The sequence below is a fragment of the Mobula hypostoma genome, chromosome 22 (genome assembly GCF_963921235.1).
Source record: "Mobula hypostoma chromosome 22, sMobHyp1.1, whole genome shotgun sequence".
NCBI lineage: Eukaryota > Metazoa > Chordata > Chondrichthyes > Myliobatiformes > Myliobatidae > Mobula > Mobula hypostoma.
In genome coordinates this window covers 40291389-40304240 of record NC_086118.1, presented here as the reverse complement: position 1 = coordinate 40304240, position 12852 = coordinate 40291389, and the positions used below count along the sequence as shown (strand labels likewise).

At 42.3% G+C, this 12852-nt stretch overlaps 3 protein-coding genes across 15 annotated transcripts in view; 1 reads left to right on the top strand and 2 right to left on the bottom strand.

Moving 5' to 3' along the window:
• LOC134360299 (archaemetzincin-2) overlaps positions 1-12852 on the bottom strand; it is a 144835-nt gene that overhangs the window by 87724 nt on the left and 44259 nt on the right. The window lies entirely within an intron of this gene.
• Positions 1-12852, top strand: part of LOC134360296 (monocarboxylate transporter 7-like) — a 44513-nt gene that overhangs the window by 27561 nt on the left and 4100 nt on the right. For all 13 annotated transcript variants that reach the window (XM_063074493.1, XM_063074492.1, XM_063074491.1 and 10 more), the window contains one exon: positions 5493-5621. In XM_063074493.1, the coding sequence (XP_062930563.1) occupies positions 5493-5621 (129 nt within the window). The remainder of the gene's footprint in view (positions 1-5492; positions 5622-12852) is intronic.
• The window catches only part of arsg (arylsulfatase G), a 204550-nt gene that overhangs the window by 189446 nt on the left and 2252 nt on the right, over positions 1-12852 (bottom strand). The window lies entirely within an intron of this gene.

Below are 12852 nucleotides of genomic sequence, written 5' to 3'. Positions count from 1 at the left end.
CAACAAATTCCATAGATTCACCACCCTCTGGCTAAAAAAAATTTCTTCGCATCTCTGTTCTGAATGGGCACCCTTCAATCCTTAAGTCATGCCCTCTCATACTAGACTCCCCCACCATGAGAAACAGTTTTGCCACATCCACTCTGTCCATGCCTTTCAACATTCGAAATGTTTCTGAGGTTCCCCCCTCATTCTTCTAAACTCCAAGGAATACAGTCCAAGAGCGGATAAACGTTCCTCATATGTTAACCCTCTCATTCCCGGAATCATTCTAGTGAATCTTCTCTGAACCCTCTCCAATGTCAGCACATCCTTTCTTAAATAAGGAGCCCAAAACTGCCAACAGTAGTGCCTTATAGAGCCTCAACATCACGTCCCTGCTCCTATACTCTATTTCTCTAGAAATGAATGCCAACATTGCACTCGCCTTCTTCACCACCAACTCAATCTGGAGGTTAACCTTAAGGGTATCCTGCACAAGGATTCCCAAGTCCCATTGCATCTCAGAACTTTGAATTTTCTCCCCGTTTAAATCATTGTCTGCCCATTTATTTCTTCTGCCAAAGTGCATAACCATACACTTTTCCAACATTGTATTTCATTTGCCACTTCTTTGCCCATTCTCCCAATCTATCCAAGTCTCTCTGTAGACTCTGTTTCCTCAGCACTACTGGAGCCTCCACCTACCTTTGTATCATCAGCAAACTTAGCCAGAAAGCCATCTATTCCACAATCCAAATCATTGATGTACAACGTAAAAAGAAGCGGCCCCAACATGTACCCCTGTGGAACACCACTGGTAACCTGCAGCCAACCAGAATAGGATCCCTTTATTCCAACTCTCTGTTTCCTGCCAATCAGCCAACGCTCTATCCAAATACGTAACTTGCCTGTAATTTCATGGGCTCTTATCTTGTTAAGTAGCCTCATGTGTGGCACCTTGTCAAAGGCCTTCTGAAAATCCAAATATACAACATCCACTGCATCTCCCTTGTCTAGCCTCCTTGTGATTTCCTCAAAAAATTGCAATAGGTTTGTCAGGCAGGATTTTCCTTTAAGGAAACAATGCTGAGTTCTGCTTATCTTGTCATATGCCTGCAGGTACTCCGTAACCTCATCCTTGACAATTGACTCCAACAACTTCCCAACCACCGCTGTCAAGCTAACAGGTCTATAATTTCCTTTTTGCTTCCTTGCCCCTTTCTTAAATAGCGGAGTGACATTTGCAATCTTCCAGTCCTCCAGAACCATGCCAGAATCTATTGACTTTTGAAAGATCATTGCTAATGCCTCCACAATCTCCACAGCTACTTCCTTCAGAACACAAAGGTACATTCCATCTGGTCCGGGAGATTTATCTACCTTTAGACTATTCAGCTTCCTGAGTACTTTCTCTGTCGTAATTGTGACTCCACACACTTCTCTTCCCTGACACCCTGAGTGTCCAGTATACTGATGTCTTCCTCAGTGAAGACTGATGCAAAATACTCGTTCAGTTCCTCCGCCATCTCCTTATCTCCCATTACAATTTCTCCAGCATCATTTTCTATTGGTCCTATAACTACTCTCACCTGTCTTTTACGCTTTATGTACTTGAAAAAGCTTTTAGTATCTTTATTATTTGCTAGCTTCCTTTCATAGTTCATCTTTTTCCTCTTAATAACCTTCTTAGTTTCCTTTTGTAAGCTTTTAGAAACTTCCCAATCCTCTGTCTTGCCAATAATTTTTGCTTCCTTGTATGCCCTCTCCTTTGCTTTAACTTTGGCTTTGACTTCTCTTGTCAGCCATGGTTGCATCCTTTTTCCATTCGAAAATTTCTTCTTTTTTGGAATATATCTGTCTTGCACCTTCCTCACTTCTCGCATAAACTCCAGCCACTGCTGCTCTGACGTCCTTCCCGCCAGTGTCCCTTTCCAGTCAACTCTGGCCAGTTCCTCTCTCATGCCACTGTAATTTCCTTTACTCCACTGAAATACCGACACATCGGATTTCGGCTTCTCTTTCTCAAACTTGACAGTGAACTCAATCATGTTATGATCACTGCCCCCCAAGGGTTCCTTCACCTCAATCTCTCCAATCACCTCTGGTTCATCACACAATACCCAATCCAGTACAACCGATCCCCTAGTGGGTTCAACAACAAGCTGTTCTAAAAAGCCATCTCGCAGACATTCTACAAATTCTCTCTCTTGAGATCCAGTGCTGACCTGATTTTCCCAATCCACTCGCATGTTAAAATCCCCCACAATTATCATAACGCTGCCCTTCTGACAAACCTTTTCTATTTCCTGGTGTAATTTGTAGTCCACATCACTGCAGCTGTGAGGAGACCCATATATAACTGCCATCAGGGTCCTTTTAGCCCTGCAATTTCTTAGCTCAACCCATAAAGGTTCTGCCCCTCCGACCCTATGTCACCTCTTTCTAATGATTTAATATCATTTCTTACCAATAAAGCCACACCACCCCCTCTGCCTACCTGCCTATCCTTCCAATACACCATGTATCCTTGGACGTTCAGCTCCCACAGACATGCATCCTTTAGCCTCGTCTCAGTGATGGCCACAATATCATACTTGCCAATCTGTAGCTGTACAAGATCATCCACTTTATTCCTTATGCTGCGTGCATTTAAGTATAACACTTTTAAGACCAGTATTCGGTACCTTTTTCTTTGATTGCGCTGCAACTCATCCAAATGGCTGCAAATTTGCCCCATCACCTGCCTGTTCTTCCTGACGTGTAAGCCTAAATACACACATAATCAAAGTCACACCATCCCTACCATGAAGCATGGTGGTGGCTGCATCATGCTGTGGGGATGCTTCACTGTAGCAGGCCCTGGAAGACTTGTAAAGGTAGAGAGTAAAATGAACGTAGCAAAAAACAGGGAAATTCTGGAGGAAAACCTGATACGGTCTGAAAGAGAACTGCAACTTAGGAGATTTATTTTCCAGCAAGACAATGACCCCAAGCATAAAGCCATAGTATGGCTTAAAAACAAAGTTAATATCCTGGAATGGCCAAGTCAGAATCCAGACCTCAATGCAATTGAGAATTTGTGGCTGTACTTGAAAAGGGCTTTTCACTTGTGATCCCCATACAATCAGACAGAGCTTGAGCAGTTTTGCAAAGAAGAATGTGCAAAGCTGATAGAAACCTATCCACACAGACTCAAGGCTGTAATTGCTGCCAAAGGTGCATCTACTAAATACTGACTTGAAGAGGGTGAATACTTATGCAATCAATTATTTTGTATTTTCCCTTTGACACGGAAGAGTATTTTTTCTGTTAATCAGTGTCCAAAAAAAGCGCCAAATTAAATCCACTGTGATTCAATGTTGAAAACATGAAAACTTCCAAGAGGGGTGAATACTTTTTATAGGCACTGTAAATCAGCAGTAACTCTCATACTATATATTTAACTCGAGTTTCTTTATTTCAGTTCAACATTATTTATTTACATTTTCTACATAAATATACACTACTCCAGTGGAATTTATTTCAGATTTTGGTCAATCTGAAATTGGAAGAAATATGGAAGAAAACATCTTTCTACACCCATGAAATTTTTAGAGGGATTTCTGATCTTGTTTCTGCTCTGGGAAGGGGTTGTGTGAAGTAAGATGGAACAATGCACATCCGACAACTAACAGCTGTGGTTAACGACTTTCATTCCATAGTGATTCTGCTTTTTGAACACTGATCTCATCAATGCAAAGTATTCTAATTGAAAACTACAGATCAGCAAATGAAAACAGTCCTTAATTAAAATTCATGAATTCTATGATAGACCTTTAAGGAATTGAGAAAGACTTCTTACTATAGGTCAAAATCACTGTGATTTTAACTATCAAAATTATTGCACTATTATAACTGGATATTAGATATCATCCTCGTAGATCAAGTTACAGTCTGAAGGTGGTGTCACAAATGCCATCAATAAATATACTTTAATCAATTCAGTTATAGGCAAAGATTATTTATTACTTTACAGAAGATAATGCAGGAAATCACTCAGTAGAAAGCTCTGCATGACCATATCCATCTTTCCAGATGGAATTTTTTTCAGCTAATTCTATGCCTAGAAAAGCAATTCCCTAACAAGAGAAAATCTGTAGATGCTGGAAATCCAAACAACACATACAAATTGCTGGAGGAACTCAGCAGGGCAGGCAACATCTATGGAAAAAAGTATTGTTGGTGTTTCCGGCTGAGACTCTTCATTAGGACTGGAGACAAAAAGATGAGGTCAGGGCAAGAAGATGGAGAGATGGGAGGAAGAAACACAAAGTGATGGGTGAAACCAGGAGGGGGAGGGAGGGGTGAAGTAAGGAGCTGTGAAGTTGATTGGCAAAAGAGATAAAGGGCTGGAGAAGGGGGAATCTGATAGGAGAGAACAGAAGGCCATGGAAGAAAGAAGAGGGGGAGGAGCACCAGAGGGAGGTGATGGGCAGGCAAGGAGATAAGGTGAGAAAGGGCAATGGGGAATGGTGGGGGAGGGGTGGTGCAGGGCATTACCAGAAGTTCGAGAAATACGTGAATACATGTTCATGCTATTAGGTTGGAGACTACCCAGATGGAATACAAGGCCTATATTCCATCTGGGTAGCCTCCAACCCAATGACAGGAACATCAATTTCTCAAACTTCCGGTATTAACCCCCCCCCCCCCCCACCATCTTTCCCATCTCCCTCTCTCACCTGATATCTTTACCTGCCAATCACCTCTAGCCTTCTGTCCACTCCTATCAGATTCCCCCTTTTCCAGCCCAGAATCTATTTCACCAACCAACCTCCCAGTTTCACCTATCATCACCTGGTGCTTCTTCCTCCCCTCCCCCACCTTCCAACTCTGACTCATCTTTTTTTCCCCTCCAGTGACTGAGCCCAAAACATCAACTGTACTTTTTTCCATAGATGTTGCCAGGCTGTTGAGTTCCTCCAGCATTTTGTGTGTCGCAAGTAAATGCCTACCTTTTTCATCTTACACCATATGAGTTAGGAGCCAAATTTGGCTTTTTTTTTGGCCCATTAAGTCCGCTCTGTCACTCAATCATGCCTGATTTCAATGCCACAGTAGTGTAGCAGTTAGTGCAACACTATTACAGCTCAGGACTTTGGAGTTCGGAGTGACAACTCCAACATCATCTGTAATGAGTCTCTATGTCTTCCATATGGAACATGTGGTTTTTCCCATTGCCCAAAGATGTACCAGTTAGTAGATTAAATGGTCATTTAACTTGTCCTGTGATTAGGCTAGGGTTAAATTAGGGGCTGCTGGGCAGTGCCACTCAAAGGGTGCATCAATAAATAAATAAATTTATACTTGCTCTCAATCCTGTTCTGGAGTAAGATGTTCTTATTACCCAATCACTTAGCACTGTGACAAAAAAAAGGATGTGATCACTTGTATTAAGTTTCACAATTATACAAACTATTTTTTTCCTGTCTAATTTATCAGTATATTTTTTTATTTGCTTTTTAAAACAGGAATAGGTTTCTGTCTCAGCTTCCTACCCACAGTTACTGTCCTCTCCCTCTACTTTGAAAAATATCGTTCTCTGGTCACTGCTGTAGCTTCCACAGGAGAGTGTTTTGCCATCTTCATTTTTGCACCTGGTAAGTGTCAAAATTGACATTATATCTCTGCAATTTATTTTTCTTAGTACATTTAGGAAAATAGATAATAAAATTAGAAATGGTAGTTCATGTGCAGCAACTATTTTGTGCTTTGAAGCAACTTTGGGGCAGGCTACTTTTAGAGCATAACACAGAAGCAGAATTACGCTATTTGGCCCATTGAGTCTGCTCTACCATTTCATCATGGCTGATCCACTTTCCCTCTTAGACCCTATCTCCTGTATTCCTTCATGCCCTGACAATCAAGAATCTATCAGCCTCTGCCTTAAATATACCCAAACACTTGGCCTTCACAGCTGCCTGTGGCAACGAATTTCACAGATTCACCACTCTCTGGCTTAAGAAATTCCTCCTCATCTCTGTCCTAAAAGGATGCCCCTCTATTCTGAGGTTGTGTACTCTGGTCTTAAGACTTCCCCACCACAGGAAACATCTTCTCCACATCCACTCTATCTTGGCCTTTCACCATTCGATAGGTTTCAATGAGGTCACCCCTTATTCTGAATGAGTACAAGCCCACAGCCATCAAATGCTCCGCAAATAACAAGCCTTTCAATCTCGGAGACATTTTTTCTGAACCTTTGAATTCTCTCCAATGACAGCACAACCCTTCTTAGATTAGGGACCCAAAACTGCACAGAATACTCTAAGTGAGGCCTCATCAGTGCTTTATAAAGACTCAGCATTACACCATCGCTTTTATATTCTAGTCTTCTTGAAATGAACGCTAACATTACATTTGCCTTCCTCATCATCGACTCAATCTGCAAGTTACCTTAGGGAATGCTGCACAAAGACTCCCAAGTCCCTTTGCACCTCAGATTATGAATTTTCTCTCCATTTAGAAATTAGACTACCCTTTTATTTTTTCTTCCAAAGTGCATGACTGTACACTTTCTGACAATGTATTCCATCTGCCACTTTGCCCAGTCTCCTAATCTAAGTCCCTATGTAGACTCTGCCTCCTTAATACTACCTGTCCCTATATCTAACTTCGTATCATCTGTAAACTTTGCAACAAAACAATTAATTCTAATTTCCAAGTCATTGACATACAATGTATAAAGAAGTGATCCCTTTATTCCCCCTCTTTGCCTCCTACAATCAGCCAATGGTCTATTCATGCTAGCATCTTCCTGTAATACCATCAATTCTCCTTTGTCATATCCTGCTTGTTACTTCTTCAAAGAATTCCAGCAGATTTTTCAGGCAAGATTTTCCCTTAAGGAAACCTTGCTGATTATGGCCTACTATACCATGTGCTTCCAAGTTAATAATCAACTCCAACATCTTCCCAAACACTGAGGTCAGACTAACTGGCCTATAATTTCCTTTCTTCTACCCCTCTTCCTTCTTGAAGAATGGAGTAACATTTGTAATTTTCCATTCTTCAGGAAACATCCCAGAATTTAGTGATTCTTGAAAGATCATTACTAATGCCTCCACAATTTTTTCAGCCATCTCTTTTCAGAACCCTGGGGTGTACACCATCTGGTCCAGGTGACTGATCTACTTTCAGACCTTTCAGTTTCCCAAGAACCATCTCCCTAGTAATGGCAACTTCATACACTTCTGCCACCTGACACTCTTGAACTACCAGCATACTGCTAGTGAGGACTGATGCAAAATACTTATCCAGTTCATCCACCATTTCCTTAGTCATAGTCATACTTTATTGATCCCGAGGGAAATTGATTTTCGTTACAGTTGCCCCAACCAAGAAGAGTATAAATATAGCAATATAAAACCGTAAATAATTAAATAGTAATATGTAAATTATGCCAGGAAATAATATACATGTCCCCCATTACTACCTCTTCAGCATTGTTTTCCAGCAGTCTGATATCCACCCTCACCCTCTCTTTCATGTAACCCTCAGGTTCGGCTAATGGCTTAATCTGGGAGAAGACAGCCACTGGCCAAACTTGAGAAATCTTGTTTGGGTGGATGCTGCGTGATGTGGTCCCGTTACAAATCAGTACCACAAAATAACAATCAGTACACAATATGCAATTAAACGATTGAGCATTATAATTCTTAATTTGACTATATGGTTAGTAAAGAAACAAAAAAGGAAAAGGGCCCATTCTCATGAAACAGTCTAATGTGCAACGTTGGAGATCACGGTTCCGTCCATTTGTTCCCTGAACTTCTCCAAGCTTCGGTGACCTTCACTCCGTCTAGCAGCCTACCTACTCTCTCTATCTCTCACAGGCAAAAGACCGTGATTCCCTTCTCTCAAACCCACAAGAAAGAAACAACATGCCTCTCATTGGATGGCACACATTCCAAAGCCTCTGTTATCTCTAGTCATAACCCAAACATTGCTGCTACAGAGAAACCATTACACTAGCAGTGAAACCTTACAGCATGTTACACTCTCCCCCCACGAAATTTAGTCATGTCCTCACAACATTGAGATAATTTGCTACCTCACAACATTGAGATAATTTGCTAATGCTTCCTGCAAAACACAAAGTCCAACCCAGGTGTAAAAGGCAGTGACATAGCTCCCCAAAATGGTAGGGGCCACACTCTGTTCCCCTGGTGCCACATAGGCCAGCCTATCCGGTGGTCTCCAAATTCTCTGACCTCCGTTTCCCCTCACCTAACTCTTCAGGTTCTGACACTACTGGGGATACTTCTGGTCTGCCTGGCAAGGCCTCACATTTTGCCTCCCACCTCGGTCCAAAGGGCTCCTGACAGGCTAAGACACTCTCCACCTTCCTGTCCTTCCCCCCCCCCCCTTTCTTCCCCAAGGGAGGGTAACCACATAAAAGCTGATTCAATGGGTGACTCACTTTCATGTAGCCCTTCACGAACCTCCAATAGTAACCACAGAGCCCAAGGATAGAGCACAGAGTGCTCCCAGTCTGGGGTCTTGGCCAAGTGGTCACCGCCTCAATCTTAGGCAGATCTGTAGCTACTCCATCGCATTAGACTATGTGCCTAACATAGCTAACAGACATTTTGCAGAACTGGCAATTGTCCAGGGAAAGTTTTAACCCTTCAGCTTTCAGGCGGCCCAGCACCTTCAGTAGCCTCACTTCATGTTCTTCCAAGGTGGGTCCAAACACTGTGAGGTCATTCAGATACACCAATACCTCAAGCAAGTTCATATCCCCCACTGTCTTCTCCATGACCTGCTGGAAGGTTGCGGGGCTCCCAATATGCCCCGAGTCATTCTTTCGAACTGGAAGAATCCCAGGGGACATATAAATGCCGTCTTCTCTTTGTCGGCCTCACTCATGGGAATCTGGTAATATCCATTCCCCAAGTCCAGCACACTGAACCACTTCACACCACTCAGATAGGCCAGCGCGTCTTTGATCCTTGGGACCGTGCGGCTGTTCAGAGTTCTGTAGTCCACACACATCTGTACCTTCCCATTCTTCTTTTGGGCCACTACTGTTGGGGATGTATAGGGGCTTCAGGACTCAATGATGATCCCAGCTTCCTTCAACTTACACAAATGTTGCCGAACATCTTCCACCTCTGCAGGGGCCAGTCTCCACGACCTCTCTAAACGGGGTATCCTCGATCACCCGGATGGTGTGACGAGTGCTCTTGGAACAAACCACATCAAACTAGTCAGTGGGAAAAAAAGACCTTCCAGCTTCAACATCTTCTCTACTGACCTCCTCTTATAACCCGCAGGAACCAAGGAGTCCCCAAAGTTGAATGACCCAGCGGTCAACTTACCCCCTTTTTCCAATAGTTTCTCCCCAGCTTGTCTCACAGGGACACTAGACATTACCGTCACCAGGGGCATCCCCTATTTGAAGGTGACCTCCCTCTTCATGGTGTTCCTGACAATCACTGCCATCCAGCTTGCCTGTACAACCGAGGGCTTCTGCAGTTCAGGTCTCACCAGTATCCCAGCAGGAAATCTCGACTCCCCTCATTAGTCTTCCAGAGTGTCCACTAAGAGGGCCTCGCCCTCAGGCACTTCAGGAATAGGGTCTTTCACTTTCGGGGGTTCCTTGGTACATTGCTACCAAGGACTGTACCCAACTGACGGAGCCCTCCCGCGCCTCTGATGCATTCTCCCGTATCTCTCTGATCAGCTCAACAAAAGAGGGACGGGGGTGCATCTTACAAGACTGTCGGACACCCCAAGCAATCAGGTCCTGGGACTGGGCGCCCTTGGCTATCTGGTCCATTCTTAACTGATCCACCTTAGCTGCCTGAATGACGTGCACTGTAAGCAATTTAGCTACCTCTCTAGCCAAAAAATGTAAGCAGAAAGCTTCTCCCCCTTCTCCTGACGCATGTTCTGAAACCCCACCATGAGCTCCATTGGGCTTCAGGCCAAAAGCATCTTCCAGTGCTCATAGTTTCTAGGGGATACCGCAACCCGACGGCTCTCACATCAGCAGCCCGCCCATTCAAACCCTCTACCAGTCTCTGTTGCTTTACGTCATCAGAGCACGGCCACTCATCTAACAACTGAGAGGTCTGCCCAAGCCTCATATTCTTCTTCTCCTTTAGGTAAGCAGCACTAAGCAGCTCATCTCATGATTCCCTGAAGTCCACTAGCAAAGTATAATTTAGAAGCGTAAAAAACACACACACTGGCTTGAATCAGTGCAATGTTCAAGCTTCATGCCATTTATATAAAGTTGCCTTCCTGATTAGCTCCTTTTCCACTAACTTAAATATTCCCTCTCTAACCTGTGAAGTGTTGCAGAAGTATCATGCATGAAATGTTCTGTTTACTTTTAATATTAATACCCATTTCTGTTCTTACCTCTTATGGTTAGCTCTCTATATTTTTATCCCTGACATCGTGATCTCTACCAACTAGACAGCTTGTGCACATGAACAACTGCAAGTTCCCTATCGTGTCATGGTACAATGTCACAGATCTATATCGCTGGCAGGTCTAACTAAATTTTAGGACTTCCTCTACAACAAGCACTATTGGAGTCTCATCACAAGGCAGATTGTAACAATTATGGTGGAGGGTCACATCAGTTCTCACAGGCAATTAGACCTGGGCAAAAAAAAGCTAACCTTTCCAGTAAAGCCCACATCCTGTAAGGTAATTGAAAAGATGAGTGGCACAATATTTAATATGAAGCAAAAATTTGAAATGGGGTATTTATTGATTAAGGAAATGCAGTTTGTGGCAAAATGATTGTGTGGGACATTGCAAGTTTAAACACTTTGGACCTTGGAAGAATAGATCAAGGTTTTCATTACATGGTGTGAAACTAGGAACATTATATTTTATTGATTAGATTGGATATGGAACAATATGTTCAGTTCTAGATACACATTCCACACGAGGCATATTGTTATTTTTGGTGGTGTGGCTGGGGATGGGGGTGGGGGGTTGGAATGTGGGGTAGCAGGATTAGACAAGTGACAGTAAATGAAAATCAACAAACTGCATATACTGGAAATCTGAAATCACACCAGTGACGTTCTTTTTATTTTATCCACTGCCTTTCCCAATCTGTTGTGGTACTTAGTGTACTTGCTTCTTTCTTAATTCTGATGAAGGGAATTCATCAGACTTAAAAAAAAATTATGTTTTTTTTTTCTTTCCAGATGCTGCTTGATCTGGTTCTTCAAGCATTTTGTTTAACAAACTCAGTTTCTCTTCCTTAGATGAGATATACATGATTAAAGGATTTGATGAGAAAAATGAAAAGGATAACATTGAAACCTACTAAATATTGAAAGGCTTAGATAGAGTGGACATGGAAAGGATGTTTCTTATGGGGGGGGGAATTAGAGGACACAGCCTCACTGTGTAAGGACCTCCTTTTAGAATGGAGGTGAAGAGGTACTTCTTCCTCCACAGGGAGGTGATCTATAGACCTCATTCGCACTAACGGCTGTGGAGGCAGAGTCAATGCATATATTTAAAGCAGAGATTGATAGGTTCTCAATTAGCAAGGGTATCAAAGGTTATGAAGGCAAGAGAATGGGGTTGGGAGGGATAAGTCATCCATGGTGGAATGACGGAGAAGAGCCGACTCCATGGGCCAAATAACCTAATTCTACTCCTTTGTCCTATGGTCTTAAGTGGTAATTTCTCGTTCAATCAGAGGAATACAGAACAAAGAGGTGAAAGAATACCAATACTTCTGAATGGTCTGATCAGAAAACTTTTGATTTTTGAATCCCTCATGTTTCAGTGACACAACTTTAAACTGTCATATTCAAATCCTGTATGGACTTATTCTTTCCTTTCTGTGTAATCTGTAACCAGTTAATTGTTTCAATGATTGCACATCTCTGATTTCCTTCACTTCACCATCAGAAGTCGTTGTCACTTCTCTTTCAAAACTTGTTTGTTCAGTTCCCTATTGATACTAAATTTGCAAATTTACTGCAGCTATCTTGTCATTGGAGAAGTAACTTAACCTCTCAAGTTTTCTGGCTTGTTTCAGTCACAAAAAATATACTTTCTGTATTCTGGTTCCTTTGCAGGGCTTACTTTAATAACACCAGATTCCTTTGACTAGGAACATGTTGCTTAAGTATGGCCTCTGCATGGAAAAAAATATGGAGACCAGCAACCAAGCTCCAGTCCATTTTATTCCTCACAGTTCAAAGAATCAGACTTCCCCAACTTCCAGCCCTTCACATTACCTGTCATCAAAAAGCACCAATAGATAGCACCAACTTCATTTTTGTTATTTTGCCATGATTACTGTTAAAGAGCACATATGGTGATTACATACATTTGCATTACAAGGACCATGAATGAGATAGCCTTAATTTCAAAACTGATTTTTGAAGAACAGGAATACTAAGGAAAATCACCAAGGCTTATGCAGTAAACTTTGATCCACTTCAAAAGGATGTTTTCAGGACTAGAGGGCTTGAGTTATACAAGGCTGAATAGTAGGGATTTCTTCCCTGAAGCACACAAGGGTGAGGAGTATCCTATGGGGTGCTATATAATCATGTGGGGCATTAATATGGCGGATGGTCATAGTCTCTTCCCCAAGTTAAGGGAGTCTCAAAGTAGACATAGATTTTAAGGTGAAGAGGGGACACTTGTGTTTTCTACACAGAAGTTGATGGGTACATGTAACATGCTACTTGAGGAAGCAGTAGCAGGTACAATTAATGTTTAATTTGGACAGGTACATGAATAGAAAAGGTTGAGAGGCATCTGGGACAAACACTGGCAAATGGGACTAGCTTAAATATCTTAGTACACATGAACTAAAGGGCCTATTTTCTTGCT